Genomic DNA, 27,736 nt, shown 5'->3' on the forward strand with positions numbered 1-27,736 from the left:
GAAAGGGGAGTGGGCTATTGTTAGGGAAAAGCTACAGGGGGTCGGGAAAGGGGGGCTGTAGGGACAAACCATTACAGAAATTAATAACAAAACATAGAGAACTTTAGGAAATCTAAAATGCACACTGCAGCAACAACCCACACTACTTAACTGCTAGGATCAAGAAGTGAGCCGCTCTGGATCACTCCATGAACACTGACAAGATCTGGGAACTGACTTAAACTGCTCTAGATTTTTTCTATTCACAAAAGAGCAGTAGCATTCTTCACAAAGATATGAGGAAAATATTGTGTGTGCACATATTTGCATACACACATTCTAAAATATTTTTTTAAAAACTTCCTCATTTTTGAATGTGCTAAGTCAGCTTTGATTGGTAGCAATGGAATATGCAAAATAGAATTTTCATCTCTCCATAAGATCATCATACTGCATAACTGTATGTGCAGGAATACACAATACTGTATTTGTGAATCAGTTTTAATTTCTTTCATACAGTGCAGTTAGTTTGTTGGAATGACAAAACACATTTTTCAAACACCAAGAAGGTAATTTCACACTGCCGTGAAAAAATAAAATGGCAACATTTGCCTTCCAAACTTTTTATACCTGAAGAGCACAGTATACTACCAGAATGCAACAAATACTCCATTCACACCCTTCTGTGGTAATCAGCTGTAAACAATTCTCCTGCAAGGCTAATTATTTGTGTGCCCCTCCCTCCAAAACTTCAGTATGAACTGCAAATTTCAGTTCTACTTTGTCAACATACACTTGTACCTCAGGACTCAGAAGACACTTGCAATACTATGCAGTAGTAAACTGACCAGCCTAATAAGATGTAATAACATTAGGCCTAAAAATTTCAGGAGTATTGTCTATTTAAAGTTATTGTGATAAGCCTGTTGTTTTCAGTCCAATAAATTCTACACCCACATAGTAATAGAAAAATAAAAACTAACGTTTCTATTATGCAAAGACCCACTATGACACATTCCTTTAAAAATCACATTTTTGGGCATATATTTATTATTTATGTAAACATTTGTAAGCAAAAAGGTCTTCTGTAAGTGTCATAGGGAATTAAAACCATTGATTACTTAAAGGTAGTAGAATCCAGTTTGTAAATGATAATTTAAAATAATATCAGGTATATGCACATATCTAAATAGATACACACTTTTTTATTTTTATGTAAGCAAATTCATCTCTGTCACAGCCATGTAGGGTATTAAAAGAAAAGTATTTATTTGTGTTCAATGCATATCAAAGACACACTATCCATTCACAACAAATTCACCTATACAATATCAAATTCACATCAGGCTTTTCTGCCGTGCCACTAAGCTTGTAGATTCTCTTTACTGAATATACCAACTATGAAATCTTAGAAATACAGTTACCTTAGAAATTTACAGAACATTTAACATGCTGGTCAAAAGTAAGAGACCGAAAGAAACAAAACATTGACACAATCTTAACAAAGTAGAAAGATGAAGACAAGTAGTTGTAGGACTAGGAGAGAGATTTTCATCTTATATGCAGTGGCAAATAATTTTTTAATAAATTCTTTATTTCCTCTTTTTATGTTCATGAGATTCAGAAAAAAAAGTGCCCTAAATCACAGTAAGTCTTTATCCATGTGCCCAGAGATACAATTACTCACAACACAGAGCTGAAAACACTCCTGGAGAGATGTTTTCAATTGAATCTAAGAACCATGTGTGAATGTGTTAATTCAAACTATGCAGAGCATAGAATTAACATACATACCAAGTTTCATAACAAAATTTTTTTCATTGAAAAACCTTCTGCTTCAACAACCTCTTAAGAGACAAATCATTGGCACCTCAAAAGAAATACACTAGACAAATCTGATGTACATCAGTGCAAAAACTATATTAACAATAATCTACAGCTTGCCACTAAAATAGTAACAGCATCAGTACGTGTTTGCCCACAAAATTCAGTACAAGATTATAGATCTGACAAACATGCACTACTATATAAGACTTAATACACATTCTTATTTCAGAGTTGATACACTAAGCTTCAGTTCTGAGACAGCTCACAGAACTAAAACAATTTACTTGATCATAACTCACAGAAGCAGAAATGAACCTATAGATTTTCTTTTAAAAATATGTTCTCTCTTTACCACAAGGACTTGCTGCTTGTCTAGAAACCATTTACCCCCTGGCGATACTCAGTCAGTAGTACGTGATTGATTATTTCAGGTATTTCTGTATTTGCAGAGGCATAACATGGCACAATCTCTTCTAAAACTTTCCATATCGCTCTAAATACTACGAAATAACGTAAAAAGATGGGTCAAATGAATTTTATCAGTGTAAAAATATTAAAAACAGTCATTACAGTATTTTGTTCCAGTTGGCCAAGAAGTAAAACTGGCGGGACACCAAAGTGAAATGGGATCTGGATACTCCTTAAATCTATTTCAAATCTCAAAATCATTCCAAATATTTTTCCCTGCCTCTCCATTTTGGTTGCACACTGGATCCTCCTTTTTTTCCCTACTGTAATGTTAAACCTTGTAAACACCTTCTTGGATACAATCACTTTTCTCCTCCCTTGCCCTAGTAACTGTCTGTGCTCTTGAAACCATCTTATTTCTTTGCATTTGTACAAATCCTTCCCCACAGATTTATTTTTACTCAAATTTCAAGTAAGTATCATGACTGCAGCAATAGTCCATAAGCAAAACTCTCCACTCCTTATAACAAGAAGCAGCACATTGATTTAAGTTATTGGTCAGTCAGGTGGGGTAGTTCTAGTCCATCAGCTTTCCTTGGAATCATCAAATTAAATTCTCAACTCTGAAATATTATGTGAGGTTGCATATTTATGTTTTAAAACACATCAAGCACATAAAAATACAGTAAGTGTTCAGGGGTGATGAATTTCTAGGCACTTAATTTTCATTCTTTTCTAAAGAAATTCTGTAAATTCTTCTGAAGGTCCCATTAGACATCCATGTGCCATGACCCAAACCGCTTCATGGCAAGGGTTAAATTATACCTTTACAGCAATTCCAAAAGCCTTTCAGAGTAATGAAGATCCATTACATGTTACCATAAATTGCATTTTAAACAAGATAGATCACCTCAGTTGTACAATACCATACAATAGATTTGAAATGTTTCTATACACAGCAACAAAGGAGTGACTTTCACAGTCACAGAGAAAATAAACTGCTGCTAGGAAAAAGTAAGGGCTGAAAGGTGAGTGCAAAGTTGTCAAGACCAGTAAAGTGCTCAGGTAACTACAGTGAGAAAAGACCAGTGGATGACAAAAGTTTAAGCAGAGAATTGTCATTCCAAAAGGTTTGATTTCAGAAGATTTTTAATAACATATGCAAAACATTTAATTGTTCCCTCACATTTAAAATAAATATAAGGACTCTGGGCTGTAAAAGCATAAACATACAACAAATTATAAAAGTGAGTTATGTATAGCTATTTAAGGGAGTTATAGTAAAATAAATTGTATCAGATTCCTTAAAAAAGGGAGTAGTTAACTTGGAAGTGGTCAAAGTCTAACAAGTGCTTTTTACATCTCAGACACTATTTTTTGACTGTGGTCATACCCATGTCTATGTCAGTTTTCACCTGAGTATAGCAAAACAAAGTAAGCATTAGTAAACACTTCTTTTAGAGGCATTTCAGACCTCGCAGAAATGCAACAGGAAAATGCAAAAAAAATATGGAGAGAGATTAATACAACTCCAGTAACTCTAGAGGCACACTTTAACAAGCAGGTTATATATCTGCCATCCAATTTCTGTATTTTTTCAAGCAGCTGAGGGCATTAGATGACACCTCATCACTTGAACAACTGCAAAGAAACGACAAAAAAAAATAAACTGTAAATAAGTAAGAGATATATAAACAAACATTCTTCATACCAGAAAGACTCTAGAAATTTATAGTGGTAACTGCTTTATATTTATTTGGAATGATGAAGTTTCCTGGAAAAAAATATACTAGTTTGGTTTCTGTTTTAACAGAAGTCCTCACATTCACCTTACCACTGAACAGACAGATTACAGTGAGATCCGAGTGAAGAGTGTAATTTTCATGGGTTGTGCTGAAATCAATAGAATTCTAGCTGTTACAACAATCTGAGCATATGAACTAAAACACAGGATGAGAACCTTAAAAAAATAAAGCAAACAACTAAGAAAGAATCCACTCTGCTAGGATTAAATGCTCACTGCAAATAAACAAAACACTGCAATTTCTACTATTCTAAAGTTTATGGTTTTGTTATGAAATTCTATGAAAATCCCAAAAAATGTATTGCTGAGGAAGTATGTCTGTCTGATTGAACCTTTCAAACTTCATAAAAATGCCAGTTACTAATCACAACATTTGACAGGTGAGATTCTTAGGACTGAAAATACTCATCTCCAGCCACACCGCAGTCTTACAAGTAGCATTGGTAGGGTGCTTATGTGAATAACAGAAAGATTTTAGTACCTACAATTCTGAATCCTGGAACAACTAAATAGACTAGATGAAAAAGAGAAATCTTAGATTTCAAATCAAACAAATGGGCAGTTGTTCTCATTGCTACCAAAATAGGTTGCTCCTATATCAGAAATATTTCCTACGATTAAGTTATGTAGGATGAGTAAGACACTGGGTTTAGAAACTTTAAACATTTAAAAAAGCACACTAGATCTGTGTATGCAATCAATTAGCAAATAATATATTACGCAACAATGGAAGTTTTAATACATTTTTTGCATCTTTAGGGGTTTTCTTCCCCTCAAAAAAAATTTTCCACTCTAATTCAGCTTTTTTATTTTTTTTTTTAATTCAAGGTAATAGAAAAAAAATGTTCCTGGTCAGTATCCAGTAATCTGCAACAGTCTACACCTTGTGTAAGTAAACTAGAAAGCTTTCAGCACTTCTTTGGAACTTTCTTTAAATACTTTTTTTTTTTTTAAACAAAACCCATTGGTGTTGCATCACACATAACTCTTCAGTGCTTTTACCACAAGCTAGTCAAGAACTCTGTATGCAAAGCATCAAAAAGCGTAAATGTAGAGTATTCCACACACTACAGACATGCATCCTGCAAGAAGCTATGAGGATTTAGATTACAGCATCAGTTTGTATTGAAACACAACCACAGGAATAAAGGAAGGGAGAAACTGCCAGGTTTTTGTTATACTTTGGTCATGTAGCGTTATCCCATGCAGATATTCTGAAAACTCAGCATGCAAGTTACAAAGTTAAAATAAAACAAATAAAACTGAACAACAAACAGTTTTCCCTGAATATTTTTGAACTAAAATATCCAGTAAGGTAGAATTGCCAATATTCTCATAACCTTTCTACTTTTCAAAATTAAAATTCAGTAGTAGTGCATATACATTCAAAAGATACAATAAAGACATTTTAGTAACAGATTCTTCAGCTCTCCATTTCTTTCTCAATACAGTCAATGCATTAGGAAACAGCTGCAGCTGGGAGAGCTCACATAAGCCACTGCTCTTGCTCTTTTCTGTACTTCTCAGACCACTTCTGAGTAAGCTCTAGGTAAACATTTGGTTTATGGGGTTTATAATCAAGGTAAACCACCTGTCCAGTCCTTTTAGGGACAGCTTTTTCAATCTGAGTTCCCTCGTGCCACTCATTAAAAGATGTAATGGAAATAATTTCTGGCCTCACCAGAAGGGCTGCACTGAAGGCAGTCTCATAGTACTTCCCATTGACACGGTTCCGGGTGTTGTGGTTGTTCCATGGTCGGATGCTGGTGTCAATATAACCTGGCCCCACACTTGGAATAAACATTAAGTTGTTACTATCACAAAAGGCTTTTAAACTTGCCCAATTATGATGAGATGAGCCGTAGGAGAAGCCATTGGTGGCAAAGTACGTGTACATTCCATCAAAACCACTTCTGTGAATGTCATGCTTATGTCTTTCTTCTACAAGAAGTGCAATGAATAATGCATCATAGGGAGTATTTCGAATACTCTGGGATCCAGAGACAGTTAACAGATTTGCCCATATTTCAGGAATTGTTACGTAAGAGTCATAAACATAAAACATGGGAAGAAGTCTGCCTGTGCTGGTCTTATGCCTGTAAAAGGCTGGATGGCTTCCGTATCTATAAAGAAAACAAGTATCGTTAGGACAAAATCTGCCATTTGGAAAATACTGTTGAACAATCTGAACTGAAGACTTTTCCCAAAAATTAATTTAAAAAGACAGGATGCAGACTTTGAAACACAGCACATCATATCCATTTTCAGTCCAGTGTTTGCTGAAGTATCAAACAATGGCTCTTCAAAGAACCTTTAAACTATTACAAATCAGCAGCTGTTGTGGGTTTGGCAGGGACAGAATTCATGCTCTGGTCTAGTGCTGTGATTTTTTTAATTTAGCATGAGAATAAAATTGGTAACAGATTGATGTTTTTTCTGCTGCTAAGTAGTGCTTACCTAAGTCAAGGACTTCTCAGTGCCCCCGGCTTTGCGAGTGAGGAGCTGCACAAAAAGCTGGGAGGAAGCAAGGCCAGTTCAGCTGACCTGAGCTGGCCAAAGAGATACCCCACACTTCAGAATGTCATGCCCATATATAAACTGAGGGAGCTACCTGGAAGCGGACTGAACACTGCCCAGGGCTGGGCTGGCTACTGCTCTGTAGGTGGTGAACAATTCCTCTTGGGTTCTAGTACTATCTCTCCTCCTCCTTTCCATTAATATTTTTAATAATACCATTGGCATTATTATTATAATACTATTTTGTTTCACTCATTAAATCAAAAATTAATCATCTTATTTCAACCCACAAAGTCTATCTTTTCCTTCTGATTCACTTTCCCAGAGCTGAGGGAGGGGAAGTAAAGGGGCAGCTGGTGGTACCCAGGTTGCTGGCTGGTATTAAATTATGAGAGTAACTTAGTGTCCAACTGTGCTACAGTTATCTGTTTCCTCTGAAGAGCAATTCTATAATGCAGTATGAAATAAAGACTAAGCATCACTGATAAGCAAAACAACTAGAAGGTGTACAGAATTTGTCAAGATGAATTAAAATCATTAGAGGTCAACACAATAAAGATTTTTGTGCTAGTTTGTCACTATCAAAATGTACATTTTACTCAATTTATAGATCATGTTGCTCACCTGAAGTATCTTAAGTATGACTTGTGATATTAAAGAATGTTGAAAGCAATTTAAATTTCAGAATCTATGTAAAATTCACACTTCAGTATTAAAAAAAACCCCCAGTTTTTCAGCACTGAAATATGAACAAATTTCTTTTCAGTTCTCTTCAGTCTCAGCAGACATTCTGATGTATTTTTATAGACTTTAGTCCCCTAAACCAGCATGTAAGAGACCCCCAAGGAAACCATTCTGAAAAAACTCACCTGTCAATGATGTACTTGACATTGTGGTACATGCTGCGATCATCTCTGTCTTTGTAAGGTTCGATATGAAAAGTGACCTGAAAGATGGAAATGTAAGAGCAACACAAACATAAAACTCTACTGAATACGTGGGCACTGGGGATTATATGAAGCAAGTACCAGTCACAAAAAATATAATTCTTTACAGACCAAACATTTAATCAGTCCATACTGAGAATAATCCAATCCTAGTACAACTCCTACACTACTGACATTAGAAGCGTCAGATTTCAGGAAGTTTGGTATTAAATACTTTGGCTTTTTACATTAAAACAGAACACTGCTTTGGTTTACCCTAGACTACAGCAAATGGTAATCATGATTCAGAAAACTTAAAAAGCTACAAAACCTAAACCAAAACATTATCTATCTGAATGTCAAAGAACTTATAAACCAATGAAACATTTTAATATTTAATTTCTAACTAATGTATTAAAATCTGCTAAAGCTAACGTTTCAAGGATAGTTTTCAGAGTCAAAATACATTTTAAGATATGGGAAATGAAAACTTTAATTTAAAATTTTATAGATATATCATCAGCAACAAGCTCTTGGAACAAAATCTAATATAATGTACTGCTGTTGCTCGGAATGTCAAGCTTGGAGCTCATGGAATTGATTAACCAGTAAGTGTGAATGCCAATGTAAAAATGAATTTGTTTTCAAACAGACAATCATGGAGGAATACATTACATTCATCAAAGCAACATGTTTTTCAGAAGCAGAAGCAATTTTAGAGCAGAATGTATTTAATAAAGTCTTTGACAACTCTGCAACAGTAGAAAATTTCCACTGCAAAGCCAATCTTTCTCTCTATTAAGTAGAAACTATAGAAAAATAGCATTAGACTAAATCACTAAGACTGACAGTAGAGTTTAAGAGCACTATAATTTCATCTTTCATTTTCAACTATCAAAACCAGGCAAATCAAAAGTGCTTATCTTCTCCCAGACTTCTATTTAGCAGATATAACATATTTTGTATATTGGCTTTGGTCTACTGAGACTCCTAACACTTATTGTAATAACTCACTGGTGAAAGAATGCTTAAAAACATTACAGTGAAGGTAGCATTTACTGCAATATCTATACTGAATATCTGTATTCCAGTAATTCTTCCAAGTGGTAACAGCAGCTTCATCCATATTGCAGTCATTATCATACTATAACACACTACTGTATTTTCCTCGGTAGCTTATTTCATTTGGCCCTGACTTCTTTGAGACTTGAATGTTAACAAGTTCTTTTAGGTAAAAGCAAATTCTATTAGATGGTCTGAAAATTTTGGGAAAGGTTAACACTTTTTTCTGCCTTTTTAGAAATTTATTATTAGACAGAGTGCAACCTATGTCATATAATGCAAATTACACAGTATTTTTAAGTTTCAGAATTACTTCTGCATCCAATTTAATCATCCTATTTTCCTCCTACTTGCTAAAGGAATCTACAGTTACCACCAGTAACAGGAAAATTCACTGAGAAGCTGCAACTTGCATAACCAACTAAAACCCAAGCAGATGAACAGGCTGTGTTTTCAGTACACAGTACAGACAACACACTCCAGAGATGAAACATATGCAGCTACTTAAAAATAAAAATCCACAACACTATTTCTTAGATTCTCCAAGCTAAAGCAGATGACAGTATTCATTCCGCTTCTAAGGGAATATTACTCAGGTCCTACCAAAGTTCAGTGCAATTCAAAGGCTTCCATGACCAAAAAGAAGTGCAGTGTAATAACAAAGTTCACTTTCCTAATTGGTCCTGTAATATGCATCTACAAATACTTTACCTTTAGGTTATATTTGTGTGCATGGTCCAAAACAACTGGCACCAAATCATCAGTTGGTTCTCCATTTTCATCAGCCATACCTGGTGGATACCATGAAAGCACTATTACACCTGAAAATACAAAACTTGAGTTTTAAATCACGTTGTTTAACACATTACAGGTATACTGCAACATTGTCATGAGTTACAATTATTGATATGAAATCTACATAAAATAAATCAAAATCTCAAATTACTTTTTAATCAGTTACAAAATCTCAGTATTGTTAGAGTTGATTTTAACTCCTCTCTTTACAGGACTGCAAAACAAACAGTGGTAAGATAAGAGCTGTTCCCTCCCACTTTTCAGCACAACATTCCAACCTTCAGGTTGTACAGGAGGAAATGAGTGCTCCCCAATAAGGCATTTTAGCTACACCACAATACAGGCAGAGCATATCAAGATACAAGGGTTATAGAACATTCAAGACATAAGAGCTGTGCATGTGAAGGAGATTCTTATCTTATGGAACTTTATTCCCCATCATATTTCTTCATTGTACCTCTGGCTCAAATACAAAACAACTATTTATTACTAGAAGCGGTGACTTCAAACCCACAACCTTCTTTCTTGCTGGTACAATTACTATGGTGTAATCCACCCTTTAAAGCATGAGAAATTACTTTTTAAATTTATTATTTTCAAAAATGCTTGAGTAACTGCCCATAATTTAAGGATGTTACCAGTGCTGTGGAGAAAAAAGGCAAAAAACAACATGTCTTCATAGTGTAAACTTTTCTGATGCTCTCCAAGAAAGCAAAAGAAGACACTCTTCAGAAATGCTAAACCCTTTCCTTCTAAAATAAAATGCTGTCAGATAAACACATTAGTTCTTTTAGATGCACATCTGGAAACAATATCAAAAAGAAGCTAAGTCTGAAAGAAATACATGAAATACTGATGTAGAAATTTTCCTAGCAATGCTATTTAGAACATACAGAAGAATAAGTCAATGTGGTTCTTTTTTAACTAGGTAATGATTTAAGTAAATGAATAAATTCCCTGAGCTAGGGAAGTACATATTCTAAATTCCACCTACCTTACTAACATTATAACATTTCTGACCAACAATTTCCAACAAACAATTCCAAAATTAGGAAAAAGAAACCATAAATTGCAGTGAATACATAATCACACAATATCCAAACCAGAAATTTGTGCTCACTACACACAGGAGGAAGTTCAACTGCTCTTAGACACATTCTCTCTGCATTTTATCAAAAAGAAAACCACAACAGATAATCACAAGAGACAGTCTGCTCAAGGAAAGTAAGATGCAATATTTTACTGCATTTTATCAGATTATCTTTTATTTCACTCAAAAGAAAAGGATTAAATGCAAATGAATAAGGTATAAAGGACAAGCAGAACAGCAACAAATCTGGGTATCTTGAATACATCTGACAAGACTGTCTTATACACCTTTGGAAAATATATAAAAGTTCAGGAGACAGAATTGTTGCTCAAGGAACCTAAATTCACATTTACATTGGTCTTTTCCTGAGAAAGACTACTACACATTTTCTTTCCTGTAGTTAAAAAATAAAGTTACACACCATTTCAAGAGTCTAAAAAAAAAAAAAAAAAGGGATAGACTTGACACTAAAAACAGTGTTTTTAGGGTTTAGGGTCAGAACAGTGACTAAAACCAAAAGTGGACTATCACAAAAAAACATCTGGTGCAAATAAATAAATTTCCCCAAGCAATCTCATTAATAAAATTTACTGTATTAATCTGTAAAATATTAGGAAATTAATACATACGAATTGTAAAATATAACAAGAATACAGTGAAGAACTGCATGCGACTCCTGTTGCCCCAATCTCTTACATGCCTTCAATCATTAGACATTATTTACTGAAAGAACCACTTACATTTTTCTTTTTTCTTAAGATCCTTGATAAAGCCTCAAAAAGGCTAGAAAAAATGATTATGTGACCATAAAATACAGTTATGGATGAGACACTGGCAACAACAGAAAAAGGAGAAATTGTAAACAGTCAGCCTCACAATACACAAAAAATGAACTAAGTATAATTCTTAAAAAAAAGGTTGACAATTTATGTTAGCCAAATCTAGATGGAAGACAACAAATTCAATTGTACTGAAGTCAGAATGACAGCAAGAAGAAAGTGACTCTTTATAAATATTAGTTATGTTACAAAGAGTGTCAAAGGAAGCCTGAACTACTCATTCAGATCGGTGAGTTTTAAACAGAAAACTAACTGAAGTGACTAAAAAACTGATTAGGCAAAGCATTTTTCGTAGTAATTGGCATCTTTTCCACAGCAGTTCAACTTTCTTGGAGATCTATACTAAGAAGATGAGAAACATCACATATTCTTCTAAAGGTGCAAGTGCCCCCCTTGCCTTCATCATACTATCATACATTATTTTGTTTTAAATAAGACTAAAAAAGTGCTTATTGGCAACGTCTATCTGAGATTTCTCTGCAATGGTCTTTTACTCCTCTTAATGGAGTTATATTATTGAAGAGGGTGAGAAATTTCCCGTGTTTGTATTAACCCTTGTACAAAATAAAGGTTAGGTTAAAACTCAGAAGATGACAACAGCCAAGAAGTAAACACCACACAAGTAAACATCACTAATCAAAATATAACAATTACATTAAACTTAATGATTAGGTGAATGAAGGAGATTCAATACAAGATGATTAGCAGTATCAATAATGAGCTTTGGTCATGTTGCTCCAACTACATTTACAGAAGCTGTTCAAAGTTTAATATTAGCCTAAATGACTGCTTATTTTAAGAAGATTAACATAAAAAGGACCATAAATCCCAAAAATTAGGAATGACACCAAAAATATATTGAATATTCTTATATATATAGTTCACCTTATTTAGAAAAAGGAAATATCAATTTGTATTGAAAAAAAAAACAACTTTTGGACAGTAATGAATTAATACATAATTGTTATTGCACACGTAACATTCAGAGAAAAAAACCCTACTCATATTTGAACAGACTGCTTCTTCACCATGTTTAAACTGAATTCATCTCCAAAAATAAAATACACAGACAATATATTCTAGTCAAGGTCTCTGTATTTTCATTTATGTTATCAGTGTTTAGCAGTAAGTCACGAAAAACATGTACCTACAGTATTACACCATTCTTACTTTTCTGTGCTGTTACACTCATCAGACACAGCTTTGAAGATGTAGGTTTCAGTTGGGGGTTAAAAGTCAGAGATATAAAGACATTTACTAGTTTCAGGCATTTCCTGAATTACACAGAAAAACAGAAGGATAGCTCAGTTGTGCTCATTCACATATGTAAGGCTGGATAAATGAACAACATGCTGAAAAGTTAACATTCATTACCAGTTGAAGCTGAACGCATTTGTTTCATGTGGGCTTCTATGACAGTAGGGTCTTTGGAACTGTAAGATCCAAGTTCTGGATAAAAGTTGGCCCCAATGTCCTCAGGAGGATTATGCCTTCCCTTTGGATAATTGTTCGCAATTTTGGGATCCCAATGTGGCAACAACGGATGATTCCAGTGAATATATTTACCATCAAACTGTGGATTTCCATACCAAGTGTAGTAGAATATGTGAAAGTTATAATTAGGAGAAGACAGCTCCTCTTCCAGCTTTTTCACTGGAGATATAGATGCTTTCATAGTATTGACAGCACTACTATGCAAATTACTGACACGTGTTACAGTATCTCCTTGAGCCCTGTTTAGTGAATTCTGTTTACTGTCTAAGAGCACCGTCCGTTGTTGAAGCTCCGGCAACAAACCAAGTCCAAATGGATCCCCAAAGCCAGCTCTGTCAGGTCTCAGAGTCTTCAAGGCCATCATTATGGAGCAAATAAACAAAATAAAAAGTAATAAAATGACGCACGTTCTTCTGCGAAATCTTGCCATGATGTCATCGTTCAGAATCCCAACAGAAGGATTTAGGCTGCAACTGATCAAAAGACAAATATTTTCAAGTCAGATTTCTTACAACCTTATCCAGGAGTATGAAATGCTTCATAGAATCTCTACATAATAAAAATAACACAGAGACAAATGTGATGCATACAGTGACTGCAAAACTAACAGACTTTGTGGAGGGTAGGGTACATACACAAAACCCCCTTTATTTCTTTGAGAACATGTGTCACATTCTGAGGTTCTACTGCCTAGGACTAAAATATTTTGTAAAGTATTTTACTTTTGAACTTAATTTTTATCCTGACCCAGATAAATCCCATGAAATGGAAATCCTAGTTACATTATTTCAGAACTATTACGCTTTGTAAGTGCTATTCAGGTAGAAATAATAAAGAAAACAGAAGAAAAAAGCAGAAGCCATGAAAGGAAAATAACAGCAGGACAAGACTAAAAATAATATGGGTTATGACAGAACTGCAGCTTACGTTCAGAATGCAGGTTTCATTCACTAACCTATTTACTGGCTTCAGACCAACCACTTTGTGTTCTGTTAACCAATATACTAACAAAATACTCTGGCAAATTAAATTTGAAACCATGATCCTTTGCAACTTTATAGGTCTAAATTTTTTTTTTTTTTTCTGAATCACATAAGCAAAAAGCAGCACAGCATTAAGGATGTACTTCAAGCAGAAAGCCTGCAAGTTAGCTGCTGGCAGCCAGTCAGTACAATGTCACAGCTGACACTTCATGTAGTGTTCCAGGGCTAAATTCAAAAGAAGACCAATGGTACACAGCAAGATTTGAACCATGAAAGTAGGGGGAAGAAAATCAGTACAATGGAAGGTCTGATTACTTCATTTATAACTTTAACTCCTGTACAACATTATCACAAGAGAACCAGAGAAAAGGATTAACAAAATTTAGGTTACCATAGAATTATGTGGAACAAGATTATGCATAAAACTGACAACACTAAACTGGAAAATCTAAGCATAAATTTCTGATTCAAGGGTCATTAGACATAGCATAGCTGTGATTTGTATTCCTGTCACTGACCTCCAAATTTTAGAACCTTATTTTAATTTACTGAGATATACACAGGTAATTTTAAAGTACTCATAAATTATTTGACTGTAGTTTCCTACCAGTGTTATAGTGCATTAACAGAGAGCTCAGTTATCACAATATGCTGCTTGCTACTGCTATGATAATTTTAGTTAAGCAATTTTAGAATATGCTTTTTAACAAAACAGCCTGAATTGGATTAGCAGTATTACACTGCCACATTGGGAATTTCTGCTTCCATGTCTAATAATAATTTGTTCATCCCATTGTCTATTCTTACTTCTGGGATTCATTTGGTTTTCACAGTAAGGTCACTCATTTACTTTAAGAGCAAAACCCAGTTAATATTTCAAAAATAAACAACACGAAAATCCCAATGAACTTTAACCTTGCTTGAGAGTGGACTCAGTTGAATGAGTATCACACCACTAAAGCCAACAAAGAACAGATGGAGCAAGGTAAGACTATGAAAATAATGTTCATTTTGCCCAACTGGATTCTGAAACTATACATTTGGCTACTGTCAGGGAAAATTATTTTCCCATATATGCTTAAAGGATTTCACATCGCTTTACGTCAAATTACAGGGTTCTTTTTCTATGGCTAAAAATCCATCCCATGATTTTAGAATTCTGTCAGAGATTGTTTAGAGTACAGAACATCTTACTTTAATGAGAAATTAACTTTAAATACACTCAAACTGCTCCTGTTATTTTTCATTACCTTTCCAGTCTTTCTAATATATTATGCTACTGCTACCTGGTAATTTAACTCAATTTTCAGATTAGATAAACTGAAGCTTTCTGAAGAGTTAGGATTTTTTTTAAGGAAACAATATTATTCATCTGACTAATGTATTAATATATTCCATTTAATTTAACTCAGATGCCACTGATCTTCATTAAACAACACACAGGACTGCCAGAGATAAACTACCTCTGCAATTATTATTTTATCTCCTCTGTGAAAAAGAATTAATGACTGCAATGTCTATAATTGGAATGCTCACAAGGTTTTTCATTTGGTTTTCCTATTCCATATCAAAGAATCTGTTCCTTTTTATTCTCAGTTGACATATCGGCTACTCAATTCCTCCTGTTTAGATCAAGATTTCACTATCATTAAGCCATTCATCTGGAACTGATCTTCATGCTCCACGTTATTATTTCAACATGTATTTTTTCAGTGGAATATTCACCATAGAAGTACACTAAAAAACGAGCAGCATGCTCACTGGCATTTGACTAGCACTGACACAGACCTTGGTCTACCGTACCGTATTATGAACTTCTGCTACGCTTATTCAGAGGCTCAGAATCAAAGTGCCACATTTCTAGAACAAGTAAGTGATATCTGTGGTAAAGACCTGTGTTTTGGGGAGACATCCCAATGATGATAACATAATTCAGACCTGGCACAAATACCTATATTGTAAAAGCTGCATCGAAGAGCTACATGTTGGCAGTGCTTCATCTAATCTTGTTCAGGTCCACTCTTCAGAGACAGTGACTGATAAGTTACTCTCATCAATGCTAGTGCCACAGCACAATGGCGATATTGGAAAAACAGACTGAGTAAACACGCCCATGAAACAGTTACATGAAGTTATGTCTATCCTTGGAAGTGGAAACGCCTTAGAAATACATTTCTGATTCAACAGTCATTAGACAAAGCATAGCTGTGATTTTGCATTTGTCATGGACATTCAGATTTTGGAGTCTGACTGCAATTTACTGAGGTACACATCACTCCTACAGACCTGGGAATTACCTTGCCTTGGACTTTCGGGTGCACTTGGATCTAACAGCAATTGACTTTCTTGGTAGGAAAAAGGCTGAATAGCTTCAGCTTTATGAAAGTTAAGATCTTACATGCAGCCACCCTGACTCCAAAGCTTTTGGGTTCAAATTCCATGTTTGTTGACACATATAGGTGTACCAGACAAAAGTGTAAGCAGTTTGGGCTCTTTCTCTTGCCTACTCAATAAATTTTAAAAAGAAGAAAAAACCCATCTGTTGCAGGTCAGTGTTTCTCCTTCAGTAAATACAGATAGTAGTTTCCTTCATAACATGAGAAAAATATGAAGCTTTACCAGGAAAAGTTAAAACCTGTGTTTCCTCAATATCCAGTTCTCTTCACAAAAAAACCCCAAAACATCTGACACGGTTATTTTACTTTTTAGTTTGTAAGCTACTACACAGAATTAAAAGCACAAGATACATGTAAGTCTATCCTGTTACAATCATCTCTGTTCAAAATTAATTTGTGTTTTTTGGTAATAAATACCATGAAAGTCATCACAGTAGGCAAAACTTCTAGCTGTTCTTCTTAAAACAACTCATCCATGAAGAAAGAAAAGCGTCTATGAAAAAATCTGAAGTATTTTCCTAACTGTTCTACAAACTTAATTGAATCTCTCAAGGTCTTACCTTACAGTGATTTTTTTTCCTCCCTCACTATTGCTTTTTATACCCTTAAGTTACTGTGCAGAGGAACTTTCTGTTTGTCCTTATCACTATATGAAGAAAAAAGCATACAGATTGTACAGATGATGAGACTTTTTTCCCCTGACTTTTTTCCCAATAAGAATGTTTCTTTAATCAGAGATGAAAAAGCAATTAAAAAAAAATGGTTGAAAGGGGTGATGCTGCTTAATCACAAGAGATCATTTTGGTCAGGCAACTCAAGTTTCAATGCCCTGCACACTGAGTTGCTTCAGTTTTACAAATTCCAAAAGAAGAATACACTATGCAAAGAAATTAGGTTCAGGTAAAACAGATTTATCTAGTTTAGTAAGAATCAGCAAATACCATTTGCTCTGATGTTCCTAAACCATAATAAATGGAAATGCAATATAGGGGAGAACTCTGAAATTCTGTTTTTATTCACAGAATCACAGAATGTGTAGGTTGGAAGAGACCTTCAAGATCATCGAGTCCAACCCAGCCCTAACACCTCAACTAGGTCGTGGTATCAAGTGCCACATCCAGTTTCCTTTTAAACACATCCAGGGATGGTGACTCCACCACCTCCCCGGGCAGACTATTCCAACATTTAATCACTCTTTCTGTGAAAAACTTCTCCCTAATATCCAACCTATATTTCCCTCAGCAGCTTAACCTATATTTCTCCCGCAGCTTAAGACTGTGTCCTCTCGTTCTGTCAGTTGCTGCCTGGAGAAAGAGACCAACCCCCAGGTGTCTATAACCACCCTTCAGGAAGTTGTAGAGAGTGATAAGGTCATCCCTGAGTCTCCTTTTCTCCAGGCTAAACAACCCCAGCTCCCTCAGTCGTTCTTCATATGGCTTGTTTTCCAATCCCTTCACCAGCTTTGTTGCCCTTCTCTGGACGTGCTCAGTGTCTCAATGTCCTTCCTAAACTGAGGGGCCAGAACTGGACACAGCACTCAAGGTGTGCCCTCACCAGTGCCCAGGACAGGGGAAGAATGACCTCCCTGCTCCTGCTGGCCACACTATTCCTGATCCAGGCCAGGATGCCCTTGGCCTTCTTGGCCACCTGGGCACACTGCTGGCTCATGTTCAGCTGCTGTCACCAGAACCCCCAGGTCCCTTTCCTCCTGAGCACTGTCCAGCCACAGCATTCCCAGCCTATAACACTGCAGGGAGTTATTGTGGCCAAAGTGCAGGACTCGACACTTGGACTCATTAAACTTCATTTGTTGGACTCTGCCCATTGACCCAACCATTCCAGGTCTCTCTGCAGAGCCCTCCTATTGATCCAAGGGTAAGGTTGTCCAGAAGCCACTGAGGCTGGCAGCTCACAGATGGAACCAAAGCTTCTCAACTAAGTCATCTAAGCTTAGTTTCTACTAAGTTTTCCCAGCTCAAAGAAACTGAAAACTCTGAAGTGACAGATCAGCTCTAGACAGAGCTGAAGCTCCTAGGCCTTAAAGCCCTGATTCTGGAGCTACAGTGCAGATATGCACCTAGAAACATTACTTCAGTTTCCAAGTGATAGACCAGGTGAGGTTTATTTACTGAGGACTGGAAGGAGTGTTTAAAGCACCAGACTTACATAGCACATTTTGATCTGGAGATCACAAAGAATAAAAAGCAACAGCGGCTGACCAGATGTGTGGGTACCTTGTGAGTGTTTCTGGTATCAGAAATTCAGGGAATTTCTCAAAAACTCTCTATATATGAAGTCTTTTTCTAAAGCCTTTTTTTAAGAATAGCTTGAAAATCATTAAAGATGTAAGAAGACATTAGGCATGGCAGGCAGATGCTTCACAGCTCTGTTACATGCTAAAAACATATCTCTTTTAAGACTTCAAATAATAGATGATTTCTTTTTGGTCTACCCAAATTAGAAATAGGTATTTGAATTTTGACAACCAGAAAACAGAAAATGTGATTTGAGTTTAAGAAAGACAGCAGCAGTAACGAAACACGACCCTTCTGGATTCTTTGCTGTAAACGTGGTAAGAGAGCTTCCAGCATTACACCAGAGTATTTGCCTTCAACATGCCAGCTTTCTCCTGCTTCGTAAGGACATGGAAACACACACTCAACTCTGGGCGGCTGCAGGCCATGAGAGGAAAGCGACCCGAGCCAGACTTCACGGGGAGTTGCCCGGGGCACTCCCTCCACATCCCGGGGCACTCACTCCACAGGCCGGGGCACTCACCCCAGAGCCCGGGGCACTCCCTCCAGAGCCCGGGGCACTCCCTCCAGAGCCAGGGGCACTCCCTCCAGAGCCAGGGGCACTCCCTCCAGAGCCAGGGGCACTCCCTCCAGAGCCCGGGCCACTCACCCCAGAGCCAGGGGCACTCACCCCAGAGCCAGAGGCACTCACCCCAGAGCCAGAGGCACTCCCTCCAGAGCCCGGGCCACTCACCCCAGAGCCAGGGGCACTCACCCCAGAGCCCGGGGCACTCCCTCCAGAGCCCGGGCCACTCACCCCAGAGCCAGGGGCACTCACCCCAGAGCCAGAGGCACTCCCTCCAGAGCCCGGGGCACTCACGCCAGGGCCCGGGGCACTCACCCCAGAGCCAGGGGCACTCACACCAGAGCCCGGGGCACTCACCCCAGAGCCAGGGGCACTCACACCAGAGCCAGGGGCACTCACACCAGAGCCAGGGGCACTCACACCAGAGCCCGGGGCACTCACCCCAGAGCCAGGGGCACTCACACCAGAGCCAGGGGCACTCACACCAGAGCCCGGGGCACTCACCCCAGAGCCAGGGGCACTCACACCAGAGCCAGGGGCACTCACACCAGAGCCCGGGGCACTCACTCCACAGCCAGGGGCACTCACCCCAGAGCCAGGGGCACTCACTCCACAGCCCGGGGCACTCCTGAGCCAGGCTGCTAGACTAGAGTTGAAGGCAGGGGCCGGAGCAGACCCCGCTGGCCGCGCTGCTCCCCTCCCCCGAACAAGCCACCGAGTTCCGAGCGTTCACATTTCCCTCACTCTGCGGAGCCAAGCGCCGGCCCCGCCAACCTGAGGAGCATCAGCCGCCGGGCGGGAGGCGCGGCGAGGCTTCCGCGGGAGGGAGGAGGGACGGCACCGCCGGGGGGCCTCCGCGGCCCCTCTGACAGCGGCTGCGGGCAGGGGCCGGTGACGTCCCCTCCTCTCCCGGACTCTCCCGGCCCCCGGAGCCCTTCCCCATGCCCGGGGTCGGTGCCCGTACTCACCCGCGGGAGGCCGGGCCGCTGCCGGCGGTGCGCGCGGGGAGGGGCCCTGCGGGAGCCGCGCGGGCCGGGCCGGGGAGGGGCGGGGCCGGCGCGTGCGCCAGCCGAGGCGCATGCGCGGGGCGGGCGGCGGCCGGGCCGCGTTACCCTGTGGGGAGAGGCGGGACCCCCTCCCGCCCTTTCCGCTGGGAGTCGGGGACCTGCGCGGGTCATGGAAAGCTACGGGCTCCACTGGGCTTTGGGTTTTCAGATTGTGTTTGCCTTTTCTTTATTTTTTTATTTTATTTTATTTTTTTTTTTTTTTTTTTAACTCGAAAGACCTAAAAAAATCTTTCAGTTCCTTAAAAGCCTTTGCTGGATTGTTGGCTGCTTTTCAGCCGCGAAGTCACAGAATCAGTTTTTAGGATGAGATCATCGTCATCGACTCGAGCTATGGCCGAAAACCTCCCTGACAACTAGGCCGTGGCACTGGATGCCACCTCCAGTCTCCTTAAACACGTCCAGGCGTAATGGCTCCACCACCTCCCTGGGCGGTGCATTCCAATGTCTAAACACCCTTTCTGTGAAGAAATTCCTCCCAGTATCCAACCTGAATCTCCCTTCATGCAGCTTAACGCTTGTGTCATCTCATCGAGAAGCAGCCGATCCCCCACCTGGCTACAACCCCCTTTCACTCCTTTAGCCTTCCCCGGGCTAAACAATCCCAGCTCCCTCAGCTGCTCCTTATTCTCTTTGTGCTCCCGGCCCTTCACCTACTTTGGTGCCCTTATCTAGACTGATGCCCAAAACTGGGCAAGAAAATAAAACTCTATAGACAGATGGCTACAGAGCAGGTATTTGTTTATTTAGTACTGGGAGTGAGGGAGATCTTTCTGCCAAAACCTCACTCAATCCTCTTTAGCTTTCAGTTATGTTTTAAAATTCCTTCTGGACAACATCATAATTAAAACATATTATTAGCATACTCATATTTGCATAAGGCTGTGTCATGGCTTTATAGCAGTTTTTCACTTAAGTGCATACATCGATTCCTTCTGTGGTTGGTCATCAGTCTTCTGGTGGTCTTTTGATGAAGGCTTCTGTAGTCCTTACCTTTGAACTTTTTACCTCTATTTTCAGCATGTGCCTACTGCTCTTTGTTTTTCAGTCTAACTTGTTTTTAGCTAATTTTGCAGTTTGCAGGTTCTGCTAAAACTTGCTGTCTTGCTCTTGATGGCGCTTGTTACCTCACTGGCTTTGTTATCTTGCTTGCTTTGCTACCTTGCTTGCTTTACTTGCACATCTTATTACAGTGTGATTTGTGGTTAAAGTTTTGTTACCTACCACTTAGGATTCAAGACAGAGATGGGCAAGTAATGTGTGGATAAAGCCTGGGGCTTTAATCTGTGTGCAGTTAGTGTGTCTGCACCCTAAGAGTGTTTTTTCAGTTTTACATTTGAGTAGTGTGTTCAATACAGTGATACATGGAGAAAGTCAGTGCGCTGGGGGGATTGCCCATCTTTATACACTGTCGGCTATATGAGCATAGTCAGGAAAAAATATGTGCATAGAAGGTCAATAAATATAGTTATATAGTCATTTTGTAGTTACATATGATTGCAATGTTGTAAACATGGTTTCACTGATCTTTCATAGACTAACATTTCATGTGTGCTTTATTCTTTCTTCCTAAGCAGTGAAAATGGGCTATGAATAGTTGTCATAATGAAATTAATAACCAAATCAATGAAAGAAATATATTCTTTTTGTCGACTGTAATAGCAGAAGTCTGAAGAACGGAAGAACGCTTGTGTATGAACACTGCAGATTGACTCAATGCAAATTGTTGCACTAGGTAAACATCACAATCTTCCCATTGAATCAAAACATTTCTTCCCTCTGCCATATGAAAATGACTGTAGTGAATTGGATCCCTGTGGTGTAGTTTGCCTGATTTTTTTGTTAAGAATCTCACAAAGCTGTGAGAGAGAGTATAAACACTGATCAGAATTGTGGTTTCATTGAAATCAATAGCAAAAGCCTCATTGATTTCAGCAGAGACAGGATTTCACCTCATATGTGAATGAAAAGACTTGGAACGAGTCTCATACTGGAGATGCAAACAAGTAAATACAATAGCTCCCATGGTTCTCCTTGAGTTCTGAGCAAATTGGAGTTGTTGCATGATTGTTTCTTTATGCTGTCTGGATGATCTTATGGGAAAAATATTTGCAGTCATTCTAATTTCTAATATTTCTTGCATGTATCTGAGTTATTTCATTAACAGAGTGTGCTGTAAGTGATTAAGAAATGCTGTGTTTAATAATAAATTATTTGGCACGTGAATAGTCTGGAGATCAAACCTTGATATCTTTTCTATTTCCTCACAGTCTCCCCAATTTTTTTCTTTACTGTTTTCTTTCTTTTGTTATCTTTTCCATTCTCTTTTTTTTTTTCTTCTTTGCTTCTTTTCTTTTGTCTTTCAAAACAAAAGGTATTGTAAGGGTGCTCTTAGCTTCTATTTTATGGAGGACATAACTCTAATTTTTACTTTTTCTCTACCATGTGGAAGAACTTCTACTGGAAGTAAGAAAATTTGTTTGAAAATAAGATAACAAGAAAGTTAAAGAATGTAAAAAAAAAATCTGAAACATTTGATAATGTTCCATTAAGAGTACATGTTTACTCGCTAAAAGTATGCTAATGTTAGAGAATAAGCAGAAAAAAAAAATCATTTAATGAGAAGGAAAAAGGTGTTTTTCTGGCATATTTCTATTATATCAGAGGATTTTTGCTGATTAGACTGAATCTACTGGATAAGATTTCAGAAAGCAAGAAAAGGAAACCCATATCACACAACTTGCTCCAAGCTTTTTTACACCCTAAGGAAATGAAGTACTTATGTTCAGTTTAAGTTTAGGTGGAACAAGGGATGTTAATATGTTTGTGGTAATATTATCAATTAACTTTCTTTTTTAATGTCTTGCATTGTATTTATTTTCCCTCCTTGGTCTCGTGAGTCCTAATTTTTTTCTGTGTAAGGTCAAGATATATTTTTCCCTAGCCTACCTTCTGATATTCTTACCTTTCCTGTAGCTTCCATTATTTTCTTATCCATTATATCCTGTGTCTTCTCCCTTGTACTCTATTTATGGATATAATAGCTGTGATACTGTTCTGGCTTCAGAACAAACACAGAAGAGGGGATAGTCTGTGCATGTAGCCTTTTCTTCTATTCTCAGTAGTCCTATGTGTCTCCAAATAATGAATCTCTCTAGTTTCCTTCCAGTAATCATTCTTAAGCCAGAGCTCCTCCTTCGAAGTTTTGTGAATCTCTGCCACTTTATCTGATACATAGCCATCTCTTTGAATTTTTCCTCCCAGAGCCTCTTACTGCTGCATTCCATATTTATCCTGAGCATAAGCTAAAGACAACCTTTCTTTTATGCTACAAAAAACAGTGGCAAAGTGGTGGTCGATATTTCACTGGAAGGTTTTAGTAGCAGTAAAAATACAGTTTGGTTCAATTTGGATAAGTGTACTCTTGCTACTATACAAATGTCAAAAGAAAACTTTGATACAGTCATTTTAAAGTTTACAGGGACCACGTACTTAATTGCTGCCTTTTCAAATCAGTATTATTATTAGTGTGACTTTTTTTATTTGGTGAAACAGGATGAAAAAGTATCAAATAATGTACCATACTTGCACTTCCAACTTTTTACTATCTTTTATTTTAGGAATCAATGAATCATTAATATATTTCACATTCAAACGTGTGATGTCATGCAAAAGTGATTACATTTTCATTTTGACCACTACGTACATGATTAATCTATAGGTGAGTGAATGGTAACAAGTATATAATTTTTTTTTTAATTCAAGGATTGCTAGTAAACAAAGATATTTATCTTGTTTCCCAGTAAAAAGTTTAAATCCTTTCATATATTAAGATAAATATTGGCTCAAGATAAGCCAAAAGTATACAGTTTTGTAAACCACCAAAACATACTGCATGAGCTGATAATGGTAGTGCAGCTGTGATGACAGAAGATTACAAAGCAGTGTATATTCTGCCTAATTAGGCTGCACTGTTAAAGATGCTGGAATTGAAGCAGTCACAAAGGAATGGAAGGAAATATGTGGAATTTGAAGATGGAATGAGAACTTCCAGTAATGGAAGCCCTATGAAATGCAGATTTTCCTCATAAAGGAAAGAAAAAAATAAATATATTTGTGTTAAAATATTTCTGTCTTCCATTCCACTTAATTTGAGCTCATAAGCTAGAATGGGAAGTGTTTTACTGTTTTTATTACAGTGTTGTTCTATAAAACAACATTTTTTCCATCCGTATGTGTGGATGTAATTGAGATGCATAAAACATTAGGAACATATTACAGGCAGAGAATCTGTATTGTTCTTTCAGTCGTTTTCTATTGCACTTGGAGATCTATTCTACCTACAAAAATGTTTTTCTGTATTTGGGATCTTGTTTTGGAACAATAGAATTTGGAGTAGCAAAGAAAGATCATGGATACCAGAAATTATTAATGAGTTCATCAGTTCACAAAAAAACCTGTTTGTACAGTATAGCTAAGCATTGGTGCCTGAAAAGTTGCCAAGTGTGTGCAGTCATTTCCATAATTATGCAGTTAAAACTGTCTTCATCATGAAGGCATCTGATTAATTTGAAGATCATATTATTTTATAGTGTGAGAGAGGAACTTCATGAAGCTCGTTAGTAGTTGCCTCAAGACTGTAGATAAACTTGTCCTCTGATTTATCACAAAGAGAAGAGGAACCCTGACAAAGCTAGCAAATTATCAAACACTACAGCTCTCATTATTACAAACACTAACAAATTTTGGCATTAGATTATTATCAGTGCCTCTTTACTAATAAAAATAAGCATTTATTACTGTAACACCTAATTGGAAGAAAGTGTATCACCTCTCAAAAGAGATACTGCCTATCCTAAGGGCTTCTCAAGAGTTACTTAATTTGGTGTTAGAAGTGAGATGTAGTCATGGGCATTGATGGCTTTATCCTGTATAACCCTCATTTGTATATTGATATTTCCGAAGATAGAATAACACACCAGTTTTAGTTGGCTAACTTCTTGTAGGATCTGCAAAATAAATTGTTCTGAATGAGGACCTTAGGGTCACTGCAAGTCACCTCAGAAGAAAATATATGTAGGATATTGGAAAATACAGACAATTACATAGATGAGTGTGGAATCTGGTAGCAAATTACCAAACAGGAGCACAGATTTTGCCTTTTTGTTGTGGTTCTACTAAAACAAATATAGTAACCAGGTGTATAGCTGTTTATGGTTTACTCTCAGGAAACGATACTGTCAAGAGATGACATGCCAGTTGGTGCTCACTTGGAAATATTTAGACTTCCTGATTTTTCTGTGGAGTGTCTTTCTTTGGGGGAGAACTTTCTCTGCTCTCTGTAATGAAACATACAAACAGTTCACTTTTAAGACTTATTGTAGGATTCATTTTCTGCCCACTTTTTTAAAATCAGCTTATGTGAGCCAAGAGGTTAATTAAAATACAGTTCACAACATAGATGATGAATTGAAAATCATTTTGTAGTTACTGATTTTCTATTGTAAAGACAATTAGCCCTGCTTAATGATACAGTATTATGCTACAGGCAATATAGATGTTGATTGGCAACTCTGCTGTGGGACTGAATTCCTTCTAGGAAGTCACTGGAGATAAAACAACCGTGTTTTATGGAATAAACACATCCCTTGATTAAAAGCAATTCAGTCCATTTCATAATTTTGCAATTTTCCTACAAATAAGATAGCAGATCATGAGAAATTACACTTTCTGTTTTGCTGAGTTAGAAACCATTATAAAAAGCTTTCTATCCACAGGAGCCAGCAGAGGGTCAGGTATGCCATGAAAAGCTAACACAGCTGCAAAAGTGTTCAAATAAGTTCTGAGCTGTAGGCATATTTCAGATTCTACTCTTGGTTCAAGGACATTGCTTTACATGAACTTGTAGTATGAAATATGCCCAGGTGATTAATTCTGCTGCCTTGAAGGTGTGTTAGGGAGTTGAAAGTTTTTTAATGGACATGACTGGCCATCATAATATTTATATGGATATTTTCTTTTATGTTTCATGGATGTTTTAGTACACACTTTCAAAAAAACCTGCAAAGCAAAGACTCATTTAACTAACACAAAAATCACTGAATCAAAGATAATAATTTATAACCTATCTTGCACTATGGTATCATGTGAAGCAAAAAACAATGCAGCACAAAGAGGGAGATAAAAGGAACTGTTTAATGTTAGCACTGATGCATTTCAGTCTCTGCTTTCTGAAAGTTAACCCTGAGATTTTGATGGCCTTCTAGAATTCTGTTAATTTGTGAGTAAAAGCAGCAGATGCTTGGGAGCAACTGTTTGCCTCAGCCTCTCGTGAAAAATGGATGAGAAGAAAAAAAGCAAATAGTTCACCGTAGTTGCTTTTCTTAGTGGGGTTGGAAGTGACCTGTTCTCCAGTTGGTACTAAAAAAAGAAAAGAGCAAAATATGTAAAAAATTATATATGAAACATGGTATATTGTATACATAGTGATCGATTCTTTGTATGCCTAGTGGAATCAGGGGACAAGTACACTCTGATCATCTTTTATGAGTGGTTAGCAATGTGCTAGGAACTAAGTTACATAATAGTGCATTAGAAAATAGCACAAAGAAAAGACCTTTTATTTCTTTATTTATAATTCATTATTTATTAGAAAAGCCCGATGGACTGCGAGCATTAAAATTTTAGAGAGCAGGAATGATCTTTGTGTTCTGTGCATGCAAACTGTGTAGAATAAGTTTGGTTTAATCCTTGGTTATAGCCTGTGTTTGCCACTGAAAATAAAATAAGAGTGTTATACAAACATGTATTTTCTGTTAGTATTTTCCTTCATTACTCCTGTTTTTATTCTGAAGCGGAACGTATTTTGCTCAAGTCCTCAGACATTCAGTTTTTGGAAAGTGGTTTAGACAATTTTTGTACTAGCTTAATTTACCTCCACTGCAGCTATGACAAAAATATCACCAAAAGATTAAAAAAATTAATTATTAGCACTCAGCTTTGTGATGTTACCTAAACAAAGACACTCAGTGCCATCTAAGATCCACTAAATCCTCATAAAACTCCCATACATCTGGAACTGGAAGTTTCAACACAACTACAGATTTCTTTAGGAAGTGACTAAATTCAAACCTTGAACCTTCAGCAATCTCACTGAGCAGTGAGTCCATAATTACTTATTTACTTGTTACTTATTTTTTATCCTTCCTTAAGGAAAGATTGTTAAGATTTTGGTCCATCACAACAGATTCTCACTGCCTCCTTCTGGTAAAACATCCATGTCTTAGAATTAAAGATACTGAACAAGAAGACATCAGGAAACTGAGTATGTTTAGACAGCTGAATTCCGCTTGCATTGCCTCTCTAATGTGTTCTCTACCTTCTACATGGACTGCAAGGCTTCAGGCCCCCTTTCAAGGGTGACGTGGATACTTCTGTGTTCTTGAAATCCAGGTGCACTTTCTGGATAAAGTTAACTGTATGGTGTGTGATGTTTCTTTCTATATTCACAGTTCACCAGGTGCTTTGAACACTTCAGCATCTCAGCTTCTGCCTGCTGATGCTGCACCTATGACATTGATTGAAAGTTCATCTATCAATGGGTCAATATAAAATTCTTGTTCTGAGTCTAAATTCAAAGTTAAACATGAGCATAATTTTCATATCTGTTTTATAAACGTATATGTCCTGTTATTGTCCTTGGTAAATTATTTTGATGTTTAATTGTTAAAAA

The 27,736-nt window shown here is 37.4% G+C and overlaps 1 protein-coding gene and 1 long non-coding RNA gene across 3 annotated transcripts; one reads left to right on the forward strand and one right to left on the reverse strand.

The window, feature by feature from the left end:
• Positions 1-1,581: 1,581 nt before the first annotated feature.
• MANEA (mannosidase endo-alpha) lies at positions 1,582-20,426 on the reverse strand. 2 transcript variants are annotated; one of them, XM_083856459.1, is made up of 5 exons: positions 19,909-20,426; positions 12,622-13,214; positions 9,235-9,344; positions 7,405-7,481; positions 1,582-6,141 (listed from the first exon to the last, which is right to left on the reverse strand). In XM_083856459.1, exons 2-5 carry the CDS (start codon positions 13,169-13,171, stop codon positions 5,505-5,507), a joined length of 1,374 nt encoding a protein of 457 aa, XP_083712585.1. In that variant the 5' UTR covers positions 13,172-13,214; positions 19,909-20,426; the 3' UTR covers positions 1,582-5,504. The 2 variants fall into 2 exon arrangements, with proteins under 2 accessions (XP_083712585.1, XP_083712586.1); XM_083856460.1 differs by lacking the exon at positions 19,909-20,426 and adding an exon at positions 19,567-19,736.
• LOC310907571 lies at positions 14,643-18,299 on the forward strand. The gene is made up of 3 exons (XR_014589652.1): positions 14,643-14,709; positions 15,438-15,593; positions 17,143-18,299. It is a non-coding gene; the product is annotated as an uncharacterized lncRNA (long non-coding RNA).
• Positions 20,427-27,736: the final 7,310 nt, after the last annotated feature.

The sequence above is a fragment of the Zosterops lateralis genome (assembly GCF_965231275.1).
Source record: "Zosterops lateralis genome assembly, chromosome: 3".
Lineage (NCBI taxonomy): Eukaryota > Metazoa > Chordata > Aves > Passeriformes > Zosteropidae > Zosterops > Zosterops lateralis.

What these genes read in the sequence shown, in the direction of transcription:
- MANEA (XM_083856459.1), bottom strand. Translation starts at nt 13,171, where the DNA reads ATGGCAAGATTTCGCAGAAGAACGTGCGTCATTTTATTACTTTTTATT. An exon ending in CACACAAATATAACCTAAAG is followed by an intron (nt 7,482 to 9,234) that starts GTAAAGTATTTG and finishes TCCATCTTTCAG; the next exon opens with GTCACTTTTCATATCGAACC. An exon ending in GTCAAGTACATCATTGACAG is followed by an intron (nt 6,142 to 7,404) that starts GTGAGTTTTTTC and finishes TTTTCTTTATAG; the next exon opens with ATACGGAAGCCATCCAGCCT.